The sequence below is a fragment of the Argiope bruennichi genome, chromosome 4, assembly GCF_947563725.1.
Source record: "Argiope bruennichi chromosome 4, qqArgBrue1.1, whole genome shotgun sequence".
NCBI lineage: Eukaryota > Metazoa > Arthropoda > Arachnida > Araneae > Araneidae > Argiope > Argiope bruennichi.
In genome coordinates, this window is record NC_079154.1 from 101,548,824 (window position 1) to 101,567,247 (window position 18,424).

At 27.0% G+C, this 18,424-nt stretch overlaps 1 protein-coding gene across 1 annotated transcript in view; it reads left to right on the plus strand.

The window, feature by feature from the left end:
- Positions 1 to 4,147: 4,147 nt before the first annotated feature.
- LOC129965758 (uncharacterized) overlaps positions 4,148 to 18,424 on the plus strand; it is a 33,940-nt gene continuing 19,663 nt past the window's right edge. The window contains exons 1-6 of the mRNA XM_056079913.1: positions 4,148 to 4,286; positions 9,320 to 9,376; positions 12,435 to 12,666; positions 14,557 to 14,802; positions 15,724 to 15,953; positions 16,050 to 16,247. Of these exons, the coding sequence (XP_055935888.1) occupies positions 9,331 to 9,376; positions 12,435 to 12,666; positions 14,557 to 14,802; positions 15,724 to 15,953; positions 16,050 to 16,247 (952 nt within the window). The 5' untranslated portion in view covers positions 4,148 to 4,286; positions 9,320 to 9,330. The remainder of the gene's footprint in view (positions 4,287 to 9,319; positions 9,377 to 12,434; positions 12,667 to 14,556; positions 14,803 to 15,723; positions 15,954 to 16,049; positions 16,248 to 18,424) is intronic.

Here is an 18,424-nt window from a genome sequence, read left to right on the forward strand (position 1 = left end):
TAAACATAACACATGTTTCCTCTAATCAGCATGCTTCCAAAGTCTTGTATTTTAGAATAATACGTAATTCAGAGAATTGTTATCTTACTTGGATCATGTATTACAAAAGCAGATTTAGAATTCGTAAGAAAATGTAAAATAAAACAAATTAATTTATAAAACTTATGATACTTTTTCTCAGGCTATATTTTCTATTTTCCTGAATAGCATTTTTAATATTACAGGATTGAAACCCCGAGGAGATATTTATTACAATTATTTTATACAGTCATTAATAAAATCATTGATTACATAATTGTAATCATTTTGCTATCTCGGCGGGGACTTTAAAATACAGAAAACTGTTTCAGAGCACTTTTGTAAGGTGCAGTTAAATTGATAATCTCCCACTTGTATAAATTTTACAAGTTCTCTAATAAATATTCTGAAATTTTTTATGCTTTTAATATCTTTTTAATGCCCTTAAGCTTAAACGTTTAGAAAATATAAGTAATTTATGCAATCTTCTATTTGGTGATAGTATTTTTCTGTGAATTAAATGTCTAGAGCATATAAATAATTTATACGCTCTTTTATAAAATTATTTTATTATTCCATAATAAGCAAATATATTTCATGTTTATTTTGAGTATTTTTTGGGGGGTGATGTGGTAATTTTGTGTCAAGTATATTGTAATTGGGTTTTCTTGAATTTTTAAATAGATTAAAAAATTCTTCAGATTCAGCATTTTTTAGTCTTTTAAAATGGCCTTGATTTCCAAAGAATAAAATTGTTGCCAATAATAATGGTTTTCTAATAATATAGAAAAACTTCCCATAGCTTAAAATTATTCAATCTGTCACTATTTGATTTCAAAACTCAGTGTGATAGTATCAACAGCGCCTAATACAATGAGTTTAATTAATGAGTTTTTACACTATTAGTGAATTTACATTATTAATGAGAGTGAAATGCGTGCAAATGTATGTGTATAACTGGCAAAATAACGATTAATTAGATAATTTGTTATAATTAATGAATTTTTTAATAATATTATATAAACTTTTATAGAATTATGCTGTAATAAAGATATAAAGTGATAAAAATGACTGAAAACTGAATTTTTCTTAAATATATTTTAATTTATTTACCATAACAAAATATAATTTAAATTTCTTATTCTTACTAATTTATCTTGGAATTTACGGTCTTACTTTTAATTTTATTAGATTATTCAGTGATTAGTATGAAGAATTTTTTTTTGTCAACCTTTAAGAAAATTCTTCATTAAAAATGAAATGAAACATATTTCTTCCTGATTTGTGCTTTGAAATTGCAGAATGCCTGCCTTAAAATGCAATTTCTCATTTCTAAAAAAGAATTTTAAAAATAAACAATCATTTTTCTAAAAAAAAACTTAATAAGTTACGTTTTTTATATATTGACACTCTCAAGTGTCCTAATGCAGTGAAAAATAACTCCGCAGTTCACATGAAGCTATGCATCACTAAAAAAAAATCATGAAAATTATTACCATATAAGCAATTAATTATTATTTCAAATTATGACTCAATATAATCGGGCCCAAGAAATTCATTGGATTCTGCCTAAACGATTTGACCTTTTGAACTATTCTGGCTCTTTGTGCAATGGACGTTAACTTTGGTACAGATACCTTTTATCGCAGTGATGAAATGATTTTCTGTAACAATTGGATATTCATATATTCGTACAGACTCTTTTCTATATTTCACCTTAGTTTCTGTAAAATATTAGATGCTTGTTTTGAATTAGTTAAGTTTATGATATATATTGCACAAACCAACGATAACTGCATTCTTGTAACTGCTTATAAAATGCGTATTAACTAATGATGAAGATGAAATTTTCATTTAAATAAAATATTAATTCTATTAATCAGATAAATTTTAATAATTTATATCTTACCATGAAAAATATCTCTCCTCAACGTAATTTTTAAAAATATTAATATTATATTTAATTCCCAAAGTTTCTGAGTGAGTTTATTGACCTGAAAATAACAATACCATCTGCATTATTTAAACTAATTTTAAAGTGTGAATTAATAAATTTTTCAAATTAAAATATTTCCATTTTAATTCTCAAATATTCTTACGTTTTTTTATAATATTTTTGAAATTTTTTGTTTTCTCTCTTGCATGACGATTGATTTTTAAGCTAATTTTAAAAATAGTTAAAAAACTGCAAGAATATTAAACACGAAAATAAAATTTTGCTTACTTTTTCGAATAAAATTGGATTTCTATTATTTTTGAACGGATTTAAACATTTTTAGCTCCGAAATTGTCATATATTAGTACTAATTTTATTTCATTTAAATGGGTTTGATGTACAATAATAAAAATTGGAAGTTTCTCCCTTAATGCTGGCATTACCTATAAACAAATAGAACTTTTGATATATTTGAAAATAGGCTCCCATGTTATTTATATTACTGAAAATTATTATAATCGATGCATTATTATTATTATGAGATTTAGCTATTATTCATTTTTATAAATTTATTCTAAATAAGGTAAACATATTGTTTATAAATTTGATCATAACTAGTTTCTTCTCAATACTGTTTCAAAATTTTAAATACTTTGGAGCCATTTTGGTATCCAGTGATCGTCAGATTAATAAGCAAGCAGTACAGATTCCGTTATTTTTAATTCTATAATTCAAAAATTTTCCTGATTCCTTAAATTTCTTATATGTTGAAATATCATCTATGATTCGAATTCTAAAAATTATTAAGAGAATGCTTCAAAGTATGAAATGCTATTAGTACTTAAATGCATCCGTATTTCGCTTCTCAATGATGCGAAGCGAATAATTTTTAATCCCTTTATTTCATTTAAGAGCTTTTATGATGTATTATGTATTCCATCGGCATAAATTCACATTAAAAAACTATTCTGAATATGTTTGATGTGCATCGTACTATTTATTATAAGATTATTATATTGTATTCAATATATAAATAATTCAAAATTTTGCAAAAATTTATAAAACAGTAAAAGGAGGCGTGACTCTTGATAACGTGTCTTTCAAAACGACAAAATATCTCGCTAATTTTTCGCCCAATCTTTTTCAAATTTTCAGAAAATGCGATCTAAGGCTTAGAAATATGTTTAAGCACAAAATTTTAAAAATTAACATTTTCATTGATATCAGGGTAAAAAAATAAGCTCCCTTAAAAATATTTTTAAAAATCTATTAAAATAAAAAATATTATCGGAAAATTAATTTGGTTTCAATGAAATACTTTTTATTTTTATTTTTTAAATGGCTTTTTTTTAATTATTTTTCTGTTCCTAATCTCCAAAGTTATCAAAAAATATTATAATTTCTAATTATTTAGAAATTATAACAATTTAGAAGCCTAATTAATATTTTAAATCAGAAACATGAAAATCAGTCAAAATCGGAACGAAAAATTTCATTAGAAAGTTATGGAATTTGTCTTTTTTTAATTATTTTCAATATTTTCTGGTATGTTTTGTATTTTAAAAAGTATATGTTATATCACTATGTGTCATTGGAAGCTAATTTCTTCAATTTCAAACAAAGAAAAATATCAACTGGTGTGTATTGCTACCAGCTGATTAGTGGTTTCTATTCACCAAATTTGAATATTAATATAAGGATCGTGTCTTGACAATTAATGGGTCTTAAACCATTTGAAATGTGGGTTAAGCATTATAAAAACAATAGAAGGGTTAAGCTTTTAGAATAAATACTTCTACACTAAAATACTTAACACTAAAACGCTTCTAGAACATTCAGATGAAACTGAATAAGCATCATTATTATTTTCGAATCTTTTTCTCCGAATTTTTTTCTTTCTATATTTTTCCATTAAAAATATCCATTGATAAATCCACAGTAAATAGACAAATAATGATACTTAATTAGACTTTTGTCATTGCCGTGTAATGTTTTGGAACATTTCTTAAAAACGATTAAGTCATGTTACAGTATTATCATCAATCCATTTTTTATTGTAAAATTGTGACCTTATGACAGGAAAATTCAAACTCTGCTTTTGTCGGTGTGTTTCTTGTGCAAACAGTCACCTTCTACTTGTACTTTCGACTTGATAAAGCGGAAAAGAATGTGTAATCTTTCGGTTGCCATGCGAACACCTTATCAGGTAAAGTTAGCTCTCGAAAACGGTGTTTCACACTTGCCTTAGCATCCTGCAATAAGGCGCGCATTTATCACTAACGGTTCTTTTAATTCTGCTACAGAAACCGAAAACACATAAGGAATAACTCTGGTAAGTAGATCCCTGATCTTTTTTCAATATTCTATGCTAAAATAATTTTATTTAGCTTGCAATGTTTAGCATATGTTCATGGATTTAGTGAATAAAATAATGATCATGCTTTATTGGAATAAAATATAAAATTTTAAAAATTCTTTTCTGAATATAATTTTATTTGCTTGATAATAAGTTAAGAAGAACTGTTAAGGCAGGCAACTTCAATGCCCTTAAAGCATCAAAAATATTGAGAACTTAAATACAGAATATTTACTATTTTTCGAATGAAATTAAAGTAGTAAGTAGATGAACTTTTTTTAAGCTGAAGGGTATGTCTTAAATTTGCAATCATATACATAAACTCCTACTAGAAGTAGCTTTTATTTTTTGGTATTTATTTTGCCAAAACCCGTTTTCTAGCTGTAGCCTTGAAAACGAATTTATAATAAACAACGGTTAAATAATATTAAACAGTTTAAAAAATTGAACAGTTAGTTCAAAGAAAATTGATAATAATGACTATCTGTTAAATAATATTACGATCAATTCTATACTTATAAAATCAATTATTACAGCAAAAAAAAAATAACTTTCATTTACATTGTAAATACATATATAAACAGATAAAGATAACATTTTCAATTTTAATTGTCATCGTTCCGTTCTATTGTCACGTCATGAAATTGGAATCGAATTGAATTGAAAAAAAAAACGATTATCTGAATAGTCTTAATCGGTGAGGAAAATAGATTTTAAAATATTTTTAAAAAGATTAACGAAAGTTATTTGAAAGTTTTCAATCCTATCACGTATCTTGAATTTGTTTGCCGCCAGAGGGCCTGATCCTTTTTCAATCTTGAAAATGAAAACTGGGTGGGGTACTAACGGCAAACAAGGAGAAAAAATAGATGGTTTTTTTTAATAATTTTTCCATACATTTCTTTTGTTTAAAAAGAAATATAATAATTTGTTGCGATTTCTCAAATAAATTTTTTGAACAAAAAATATTTTATTTATTAAATAAAATCCACATAAAATATTAGCACACCTCCCCCATCTTAGTGGTTTTAATTGTTGTTATCTAATAACAAAAAAAAATCAATTATATTTCTTTAAAATATTTACATTAGAGTTCAATTTTACAGAATTTAAAATCATTTATTATTTCAAAAATAATGTATAATTCATGCTTTTTTTTTGTCAATGATTTTATTAAATCAGAAAATTACATTTTTATCTGGTTAAATCTTACAGATTTAATTTTAAGTACGGTTGAAAATCATATTTGTTTGATATGAAAAATATTATACTTCCTGTAAGATCTTCTCTTCATTTCTATTATTAGAAACTCTTCCAAGTAATTAAATTTATAAAAACATTTTTCAGTTCGAAAAACATTAGAGCAAATGCCAATAGATCGATAGCTAGATAGATATATCCATATAAATAGTGTTTGTGATTCATCTCTTAATAATGATACTAATATTTATTTTCGGGGAAAAAGTAGTCCAGAAATATGCTGTAAATATACATGATGATAATCAATGTAAGAAATAAAAATATGCTATATCATATCTTTGTTTTTATCTTCCATATATAGAAATGTTGAGAAAATCTGTACATGTTTTCGAATTAAAAAAAAACAAACTTTAAATAAAACCATAAGAATTGGGAGTATCGTACGTATAGTCAATAATCACATTAAATAGAAATTTGGAAAATTCACAAGAAATTGAAACAAAATTATGGGAACAAAGTTTTAAAAATTATATAAATCGCAAAGTTTATAAAAACGTATAAATAGTTCACAGTTTTTTTTTATTTTATTTATTTTTAAATTCGTTTTTACTTGTAGATTCTATATGAAACGTTTTTAATTATTACGAATCGAAAAAGAATATTTTTTAAAACCTTAAATTAGTGAATTGCAAAAAATAAATTTTACATTTAAGAAAATCAGAATATATTTTATGAGGGTTTTTTTCAACTAACATCTCAACACTTTTTAAAATTCTATAATACACAAAATTTTATATTTTTTTTATAATTGTCCTTGAAAATAAATTTTAAGACAGCATGATATGTTTGAACACTTTGAATTATTTTTATTATTCTAACTGTAGTAATTAATACATTTTGGAAACTGATTCATACATATACATTTTTTATTAATATTAATAATATTATTTATAAGCTTTATATATTAAGGTTAACTAGTTTTTTAGGCGATAATAGCGAATTTTAAACAAAGAAACTTTAATATTTCAACTAGAGACATAGTACATTTGGCATTGTTTAATAAAATACTAAATCATTATCATTTTTCCAAGTAGCACATGCTATTTTCAGATATAAAGGAGATTCAAAGTTATTTCCGAATCCTACTATTCAATGTGCAGTTTGTATTTGTTAGGGAATTGTAATTGTTATCATGAAAACATCAAGATATTGAAGGTAATGTGGGCTTAACAACGACATGTGTTTTTGATAAGGAATATAATGTCTTGGAGCCGAAATTGAAGCATATTGTTTGTAGTATGAACCTTTTGATGTTGCAAACGCTGGATAAACAATAGTCAGAGTTCACAGAACTTTGTTTTCTTTTTCTTGTGGAAAATAATACATCTGTCTTAGTTAAACCTAAATGGTATACAACTATGTATATGTAATGTGTTTTCATTGCACATTCTGATAATCATTTAAAGAAACGCGTAATAAGTGATGCTTGCAGGTGTTATCTTGGAATATGATTAATCAAAATGTTCTTAATATTCTTGTATCAACATTTTAAACTTTCAGTTATACTGCCACAATGTAAGATAAAAAATCATCAATATACAAATTGCGCGTGTTAATTTCTTAAATATGCATTTCATTTTTTATATGGATATATTTTATAGAACTATAAATGAAAGAATCACTGACGTGATATTTGCAATTTACAGGGATACACTGTAAATGAAAGAATCATTGAGGTAAATTCTCTGCATGCGCATTACGATTTCAGTGTATTGTGTTGTCTTTAAAATATAAAATCCTTAATTTCACAGAATGTGATCAATTATTCTATGAAATGAATAGATTTTCTATGAAATAACTGATAAATCATGATCAATTATCTAGTGAAATATGTAGGAATTATATGAATGTGCACTTTATCTAGCATATACTTCTAAAACACTCTTGTGAAGAAAGTGAATTATTTTTAATATTTATTTTTATTACATTTCTTGTCTTTCATAAAAACATTTTTTTTATGTTTTTTTTTTATTTTATTAGATAAGCAAGCAATAACGCGTTATTATTTCTTTGCATTTGTTATTATTAAATCTATAACATGTGCTAAAATTAACTCGAGGGGGGGGATCGTCCTTAAGTAAGGCCAAATTATAAATAAAAAAAAATAAGGACGAAAATAAAAAAAACTGGGAATTATACAATTACAGCTTTTACTTATGAATCATGCGATATGTGTATATAATAATTTCTCATATTGGGCAAGAATAAGAGATATTAGAAGGAAATTTTTTTGAATGCCAAATTTTGACATTTTCACACTCAAACAAAATTCAGAAATATAAATACTTCCATATATTTGCTTTACTAATCCATATTAGTTTTCGTGCTTTTTCACTGCTTCATAACTTAGAAATTACTTCCTATTACTAACACAGAATTTTTACTTTTTATTTTATAGAAATTTTTCTAAAAACAATATTAGTTCAGCATTAAAATAAATTTTTATGTTTTAAATACTCCCTACTAAGAACATTTTTGTAAATGATCTACTCATTTAATCTAAATTGTGTGAAATAAAATTCTCTCAACCTTGAGCAATTATCTCTGTATTAGGCAATAATTTACCTAATTCAGAAACTCTAAATAGCTTTAAAGAATTGCATTTTATAAATACCAATTTTACAAATTTGTAGTAGCTTTCTTTTTCAATTAATTACCATTCTTTCTGACCATTTTGGAAAATCACACAAGAAAATGTGAAGTTTTTCCTTATAAATATTTAAATACTAAAATTGAGTTCAACATATTTTTATATAGTTCTTTGAAAATTTCTTTCCAAAGTCTGAAAGACAGAAATTTAAATTTTATTTTATTTTATTTTCAAATAGACAGAACTGCCTTTACTCAAATTTATAATAAGACAGGTTCTTTGATTCGTGAAAAACATTAACTAACGCATCTTTCTAAAAGTGCTTCCATTTACGTACTAATAAAGTTAAAATCATTTTTATCAAAAAAATCGACAGTAAAAGAGAAACTGGTGAAAGGCAAGCTGCTACTAATAGAAAATCTCTGAGAAAATTGTAGTCTTAATATATATTTTAATAACTGTTATTGATTTCCTTTATTTCATTTTGAAATCTGATTTAAATGAGGGTGTTTACAATTTTTTTTTTACTGATTTAATTTCTCCGTTTTTTCTGCTCACTTTACGTAGTTGATATATTTATAATGTAATTTAATGAATATATTTATAATGTAAGCAATAAATTTCTTTCTCAAATTTACAGCCAGTTTTTTCATTGGAACGCAAAATTCATAAATGGAAGATTAACTGATAATTTAGTTTTGAAAATTTCAAACTCTATAATGTCTTCATAACATATAACTGTATAAAATTTTAAAACATAAAAATGATTGAAAAATCAATACTGAAATTCTATTTTTACAAGCATGAAATTTTTATAGCATGAAAAACGTTAAGCTTCATAAACGTTTCTGACGAAAAGCTTCGATCTGGAATTTTTGAAACTCTTGATAAAAAGCCCCAGATTATCTGCAATTATTTTAAATAAATTTATTCACAAATAAATCCAAACTACAACAAATCTAGAAGTCAAACATATCTAATATATTTAATAATTAATATGTGATATTAATTATTCGGTTATCTATTTTATTAGTTTGTTTTAAGTTCCTTTTCCCACACTGCCCAGATGATTTTGATTGACAATTATAGTAATTCATATTTCTGTTCTACTATTTAATTCACACTAGAGATGAATGAAAAATATTGTCTGTAATTTCAGATTCAAAGTGTATGCAAAGTAAATACAGAATGATTCTACGGTTTCTTCTAATTGCGGGTAAGTAAGTTTTTTAAATCATGCTTTTTTTTTAATAAGTGCAAAATTTTATTCTATTCATTAATTTTAAATCAAAAATTGTCTCAGCTAACTTTCGATTACTCTTAATTTATAATAAATCTTTGTTAACTATTAAAAATGAATTATAAAACTCTTATAGAATAAGTTAGCAATAAACTCGAAATAATCTTGTCAACCTAATTTCTGGATTGATAATGTTATCATGAAATCATCTCACATAGAAGAAATCCGGAACTATTAAAGTACAGAATCCAAAACTCGTCAAAAACAGAGCAAACGAACTATCTATTTTTATCAAACAATAAAGAATGGTTATTCATATTATCTCATACAAATTCATTAAAACTTAGTTTTTAACCAATAGGTACTCTTCGATTGCAAGTAGTTAGATACCATCAACGACTTCGTGTTCACGAATTGATAGTGCACCTAAAAATGCGTCATTTATTAATCAAAATCGCAAGAACTTCATAAGTGGTTCAAAAAAGATACTTACAATGTAAAAATTAACATTAGGTTAAATTTTTAACAAATCTTAAATGAGAAAGAATAAATTTTTGTGATGATTTTAAATTATAATTCATTATTATAAATATTACCGATGGGACGATTTTGGAGATCAGTCGGTTTGCCAAAAAATCTTTTATTTTAAAATTTCATTAAATCTTATAACATGTTGTATCTGCATTACTTCTTACTCATGGTTCCTTCAATTTAGCATTGCTAAATTTCCAATTGTTATAAAATTTAAAGCCGTGTGATTGTAATAGTGTTACCCCTGATCTATTTAATTGGTGCGTGAATTGCTCTAATAGCATCAAGTTCAATGATACCATACTGCCTTTAAAATATAGCTGACAATCTATCTTCTAATGCCACTTTTTTATTCTTTGCGGAAACTCTGCGGTATCTTTCTGCATCTTTCTATTTTATTCTTTCAACAGAGTATCTTTCTTCTTCAGCTTTCAAAAAAAGGAAGAAAATCACACGATTAAATAAATATTTGATAAAACTATGAAAACAGTTGAATTTCACACCAACAATAAAAGCAAAGTTGTAACTATTCAAAAAAAGTATATTTTTAAATAAATATTCAGGAAAACAATTGAAGTGCACAAAAATTGTATTAATATTATTGCAGAGACAATTTTCAAATTTTAAAATAATAGAAAAATGCTTTTTGTGCAACATTTTCGAAAATTGTTGTTAAAACTTGTCAAAATTACTCTTCGTTCTAATTAATTAAAATCTCAAAAAGTATATTTTCCATTTTTAAAAGTGTTCTTGCTCCATATTTGGTAAGTGCAAATCAAATGGTCGAATATGTTAAGCATTAAGAAATACACAAATTCTCGTATATGATTACTAGGGATTAAAATGAATATTCAACTGCCTGCAATTTCGCTATTATGAATAATTTTCCTTTTCATGTTTTTAAGATGTATCAACTTTAACTGAGTACAAAAATTGTATAGTGTATTAATATAAATCGTAGTAGCATCACTAGTTGTTCAAAAAGTTACTTGTAATGTAAAAATCAACAGTAGAATATTAATTTTAATATAAACTAAATGAAAAAACAATTAGTTTTTTAAATTACTTTTCAAATCATAATATAGTATTACAGATATTACTTAATGCTGAATATTTCTTAAATGTATTACCAGATGGCACCACTAGTATGGAATTAAAATTTTATTTAATTGATCGATTAACTTGCAACTTGTAGTTTCTGATAAATACTAAAATAATTTATTGAAATTGAGAATACATACAAAGTTTCAAAACTGTAATGTATCAAGTTATGAACGAAAAGGCAATAAATAAATTCCATTTTTTTGAAACAGGGCAAACAAAAATTTAAGTTAAATAAAAATAGTTGAAAATATTACAATGCAAATTTTTGTGTTCTGTTCTTTGAAAATTGTTATATTTTAATATGTATGCATCAGACTGGTTTCTAGTTGTACAAATGAGTCCAATCGGATATTGCGAGTTTTTATGCAAAAGAAAATTCATTCGCCTCTTTCCAATCTATTTCTATTTTTAAACTCTTTTACAATCTTCTTCAAACTTTTTCTTTTTCTTTAATATTATTGGAACTTTTTGAACTTTTATTTGAATATTATTGGAAATCAAAGTATCACGCAAACGGAAAGTCCATTAGTACTTTTCTTTAAAGTCACTGCATTATAAAAATAATTTATAATAATTCATATTTTAAAGAGAACTAGATTTTATATTTGAGAATTTTCCAAAGATTAATTTCTTAGTTCAGTGGCTGAAAATTTAATTTTACATTTTATTGCCTCCGAAAAAATTGTTAAAATACTCTTTCTTATATCACAATTCATAGTTATTTCTATGACATTTTTAATTTCAGAAAAGTATAATTATGGTTAATTCTCGAAAAATATATCTTTAACTGTCATTTAATGCCTAATATTCATATGAGTAAAAAACGTCATTTCAGATAATTGCATTTTGCATATAAATCCATGTAGCTGTATCACTTTAAAGAATTTTCTAAGGAGTTTTCTGATTAAAGAATTATACGTGATCAATAATTAATGATTTTGCATTCAATATTAAAAAATTTTTATCCTATAACTTAGTGTAATAACATTTTTTTATCAAGAGAAATTATATAAAAAAAAAAACTCCATGTCTCATAAATTGCTTTTGCGGAGTTAATTTAACAAGAGCGTCACAATCAAAGGCTAGAACACTACAAATAAACAAAATATAAGTTCTGTCTCGACCAGGTGCCATAAAAAAATTTAGAAAAGAAGATTTATTTTGAAAGGTAAAAAAAATCTGCAAAAATTTTCAAAAACAGGCATTTATAGATAAAAGAATTACTGAATTTTTCTGGGCTGCTTTTTATTTTTGTTTTAAATTTTTATCTCTCATCAATTAATAAATGAATTTTTTAAAAAATCCATGATCAAGAATGGTTTATTTTGCAAAGTGTAATTAAGTTTTTTTTTAATTAAGTTTTTTTTTTAATAAAGGTTTTTTTTTTTTTTTTGCTTAGGTTTCTGCCTCATAAGTCCGACATGGAGTGCCATGACCAGAGACGACTTTGAAAAGTATATTGAACCAATATGTTTGCCGAAACCAAATGCTGATGGAACACCACTGCTCATTAATGGACAGGAGAATCCTTTGTCACAAACCATTGAAAATTTCATTGCTCTGGCTGAGAAATTTGAAGCTGCTAATCCTAATTATGGGTTGCAGAATGAATTATTTTATTTCCTCAAAAGGTAAGCTTTATAAAGAATTTATATAAATATTCATGATTTACGTAAAGTAACATCGGAATAGCAAATAATTATGATGTCGCTTGGATTAATTGTGCGAAGTTAATAGATATAGTGGCAAAGCAAAAGCTCTATTAATTATTTATAGAAAAAATACATGGCAAAAGCGAAAGTACCAAAGTTGATAGTCATCAAATCCAGATAGGAAGTCTATGTTTTGCAGTGACATGCATAACATATTCGAATTCAACAATTCACCATGCTTTATATAAAAAGTTTCACCCCCCCCCCTTAAGCTATAAATGTGAGTTCTGCCTGAATATTTATAGCGGTGGCAAGTCTGAAGTAATACCAAGAAATGAAGATAGCAACATCCGAACAAAAACTCCTCCACATTTTTCTCTATTCTAAATATAATTCTGATATAACAATTCACTCTCCTTACTGTAGAAACATTAATTGTTCTCTTTTAAATAACAATAATTGTTGATTTAATAATTTTAGAGCAGCAGAATATTTGAGTATTAATTATGGCGGCAGTTGCAATTCCTCTTGGCCTTGCCAAATCTATAAATCAAGAACTCTTGATAAATACAATGTGGTATGTTCTCTTGCTTAAAGCGATCTTAAAGTACTTTTATTTATTTCCTGAAATAGATTTTGTTCTATTACATAAAAGAAGGTTGCATTTTCGCTAAGAAATACGACCGCCGCAAGCAACATTATTTCAAAACGCATCAGTTTGTCAGTTTTTGTTAATGCTACTTAAAACACAATCAGAGGAAAAAACTGTAGCTTTCTTTCTCTGATTCACATTCTACATTATTGCCATTTCTAGATTCAATGTCACAAGAATACGAGTAGCGAAAAATTCAGGTATGACAGAGTTTGGAGAAAATATTTAATATATATGATTTTATTTCTTTACGTATAATATGAATATATAAGCCGGCGTCCTGGCATAGGGGTAGCGCGTCTTCCCCGTGATCTGGGCGTCCCGGGTTCGAGTCCCGGTTTGGGCATGGTTGTTCTATCTGTGAGATGTGTGAATGTGCCCTCCTGCAAAAAGGGGTTGTGCAAGCGAATGAGTGATGCGTGAGTGGCAAAGTAGCCCTAGTTGGCGCTGCTATAAAAAATAAGAGACGTTCCCCCTCAGGCTTAAATCGCTGTCTTCGTAACAGTGGGCTTGTCAGTGGCAAGTGCCATAAGAAACAAACAACAAACAAACAATGAATATATAAATGTATGTATTTATATCAATATATATATTATGTATATGCATGTATTTATATCAATATGCATATTATGTAAATGTATGTATTTATTTCTTTATGTATATGTATGTATTTATTCCTTTATGTATTTATCTCTTTTTTCATATTGTCCATTTTCTTTAGTAAATTTAATTATTTAAAATTATCGTGTAAAAATATTAAACAATTGAATGTCACCGATATTTTTTTTATGTAGTTTTGAAAAGAAATGATCGTTCAAGATTGAATTCACATACAGAAATCTTCTCAAATGTTATCTTAACTTTAACTCGAATTCTTCTGAAATTTTCAATTTCTCCAGATTTGGAAACACCTTAAGGAATCTCATATCCAACTGCTCATTGCCAATTCGATTAAAAATGTTCAAGATAATTAGTCATAAGCATTTTGCTATCACTAAAAATATTACACATTTAGAAATCTTTCACATTCTAAATGAATGATTTCAAACTCTAGAAAACTAAAAGTAATACTATAATATGACTTATGAGATACGTATATTTATCTTTTGCAACATATTAGGCACAATTTGCCCTAACAGGCGCCATACTCGAACATTGCATCGTCAAATCCCAAACCAAATTTGTCCATCCATTATATTACTTTTTCTTCTTTTCAGATACTCATACGATAACATCGAATTCAATAGACTGGGCGATATCGTCCGGTGGGAACCGAAAGAGGCGAAGATGGACGAAGTGAACAATTTCTGGGAACCAGAGGAAAGTATTAGAAACAGAGAGTTTTCAGTGGAAGACCCATTCACAGATAGCGAAAAATGCAGTCTTTTTAGCATGATATCGCATTCTATCGTCCGCATGGCGAGGGCTGCGGATGTTCAAAGATCTTACACAAATGACAGCAGGTAATAAACTGATATGCAATATTTAACCATTTTACTGCACTGGTACTAATATATCCCTTAGACTATAATAGGTTAAATATTATGTAATATAATTTGTCCATTCTAATATATGGTTAATCAAAGGTAATATGGTTTATAAAAAGAATATCAATACTTTTTTATCGACATCACTTAACTGAAGGATTATATTAATTTTTGTTTCGCCATTAAGAAATACATTTTAGTAATTATTAATACCCGAAAATTATAGGAATTTGAAAATCTGACTAGTTATACTTTAAAAAGTTTAGGATTGCTCATTAAGACCTTACCACTTGATCCTTAGCATATAATTTTAGGATATGTTAGAAATCCAATTACTTCCTTTTAATATTTCCCTCATTGCGGATAAATATTATGATATGTATCATGAACTACTAAAAAAAATTTAACATCTCCCATGAAAATTGAGTTTTCATAACTAACTTTGAATCTAAAATGTAATTAAATATTTATTTCTGCATTATTCTATCATCTTTACTTTAATGCATGCAACATTTTTGTTAGATCTCAAAGCAGAGTGTATTAAATAATCTTTTTTGTGACTAGATGTTCATAATTATATCGTTGAAATTTTTGAATTTATAATATAATTAAAATATAAACTAAAAATATCAATAATTTAAAACAATTTGATGGCTTGAAATTTTTGACAACTGAAGTTAAGCTGCTATTAATAAAGAAAAGTTTTAATTGAATACGATACATCTGATATAACCATAATTTCTTAAGTAAAAGTGAACACCTGAAAGTATTGTTTTCCTTTATAGAGATTATTTAATCAACAGAATCGGATGTTGCTCAATTGCTAACATCCGGCAAATACTTTTCATTTTTCTTTGTGCTTTTTCATTCACTTTTTTCTGAAACCCATTTCTACAGGGACTTAAATTTGGAGTTCAACTTGAATAACCAGTATCCTATGGAACTTGGCGTTGTGGCCGTTCAAGGCACTAAGCTGGCAGTTGAATTAGGCAGAGTTCTGAGGGGAATGTACGTAGGCCTTCAGTCAAATAGGAGAATGGACCTTTCTGGAATTACTCGAGTCAACAAAACATTACTTGAAGGACATGTAACTGAAATTGATAGGTTATATGCTGTTACATTGGCAGGTAAAAACCTTTTTCACCAATGATTTTCCCCAGAATACGATAATTTTCAATATTGTAGAAACAAATACTCTTAACATTTGAAAATTTTATTTTTAGAGGTGATTGCTCTCTCCAACTGGCGTCCTGAAGTTGGTCATCGTGAAAAACTCGCTGGAGATGGTTATTGGGTATCTGCGCCTATCGGTTACGGAGGAAACAGTTGGAACACAAGTGATATCTGTCCCATGATTTACAGACTTAAAGCAAACGAAACAGCTGCATTTTCATACTCTTCCATGAGAGGTGCCGCTGATGGTAAGTATCTGGCTATCAAGAATATTCTTATGCATATACTGAAGATCTCTAATCATGATATACTGAAGATGTATATACTGAATGCACATGTTTGCATATACTGAAAATCTCTGATCATGATATACTGAAAATCTCTGATCATGATATACTGAAGCATATACTGAATGTAAATGTATAGCGTATACTAAAGATATCTAATCATGAGATATTTTACTCAAAAATTAAATAAAGCATTTGTTCTATGATTCACAAAAGCAAGCGATTTGGCTGTCTTTATACACTTCTATGAGAAGGGGGTGCATTTGATGATATATTTCTGGATTACGAAATGATTTTTATGAATAGTAAGAGGATCTATTAAATAATCACCTTACGATTGAATTAACTGAGTTAAATATTTAAAAACATGAGTAACGTCTTTAATAAAAGATATTATGATAAAATAATGCAATTCCTTGATAAGTTTTATAGGATCGAGAAATTGATAGATTTTTTTAAGCTTTCAAACACTTTGTACTCAAGACGCTCTTCAGTTGCAAAAGGAGAAAACGTTCCAAATTTACCTAAACTTGGAAAATTGGGTCGTAACCTCCAGTATGTAGATAGAAATAATAATAATAAATTAAAATAATGCTTAAAAATTTAATTAAAAATTAAAAGAGAAAAATTAGTAACTTTATTTAAATTGTAGTGAATAGCTTATATCTAGTTAACAGCTACGCTGCCCGAGCAATTGCTTTTGTATCGTGGTCATGTTACTGGGCTGCGAACCACAAGGTTCCAGGTTCTATCCTCGCTTATATCAATCCAACATAAAATCAGTTAAATAAAATTTTCTCAATCTTTTTAGCTGCTAATTTTGCAGAATGTGGTCGAAGTAAACATTGTCAACGTTTTCGAGACACGAAAATTCATGAGCATGATTTTATTCAGACCGAGGTCCAAAGATTAAAAGCAAACCATATAGTTAAAACAATTTTATATTCCTATCGAAACATTCTTTGACAAACAATATAAAGCAGTTTAAATTTCGTCTTTTCAAATTGTGATTAATTGTAGTATTTTTGATATGATCCTCTATTTCATCGCGTTCGAAGCTAGTTGGAAATAAACTTCAAACGGATCTCTTAATGTCGAATTGTGGCTAGATGAAGTGAACGAAATCTGATCTATTGCTTTAATCCAAATTTTTACACCATGCGAACATGAAAAAGTTTGATTCATGGTAGCAGATTCAATGTGTATTAGATGCGCATGATTGGTGAATTTTCGATGGAATTATGTCTCACGCTTGTGGTCATTCAATTTCACAGCCGAAAATCTCTAAAAAAATTGAAGCAGCACATATCAGAATATTAGCTCTAAGTTAATGAGCATTTCCAAAATTAAAATAAGGGAAAATCAAAAAATAAAACATATTTTATTTTTGAATAGCTTGTGAACAATATTGGGAGCACAAGCTGAATAGGGATATTCTTTCCCAGCAGTCTTCTGCCTTTGATATTGCCTCATTCAGTGGTGGCGGGGTGGTCGACTGTACACAAGAAGAAGTCATCTGCTTTTAGAATGTATTTAATGTAGCGATTTATCAACTTGTGGGTTTCCAAATGGAATTGGCCGTCCGACCATTGATACATTGCATTCTGCACAAATCTCTAACAGTTAAATATTTCTTTGAAGGACAAAGTCTCGTAGGCAGAGCATTGGCCCCTTAATACATTGAGAACCTCCTACTAATTCCGGCAAGTCATGTAAAACTTTTTCCAATGAAAAAAAGGAATGATTACTCGCTATTCCTTTCTTGATGAGTTATGTTTTCAATGCACACATGTTAACTTTTCCCTATAAGGAAATAAAATGATGCTATTACAATAAATTTTTTCTCCACTCACCAAAATATTATAAATTCTACGTATGCTCGTACAGTATCAAATATCTCATTAAAACTAGAAATTAATCAAAAATACAATCATTATGAAATTCAATTAAAAATAATTTTTGGTTTTATGATTGAGTGGTCTTTTGTAATTTGTGTTTGTTCTATTGTGGTTTTGCTTGGAGTTGGAAGTAATAATTTGTTTTATTGAATAATTTATTGTTTTTTATTCTTGTGATACTGATTTATCTTTAAGATCTCAATTTTTGGAGATTTTCTGGTCACGAGGGGTCAATACTTT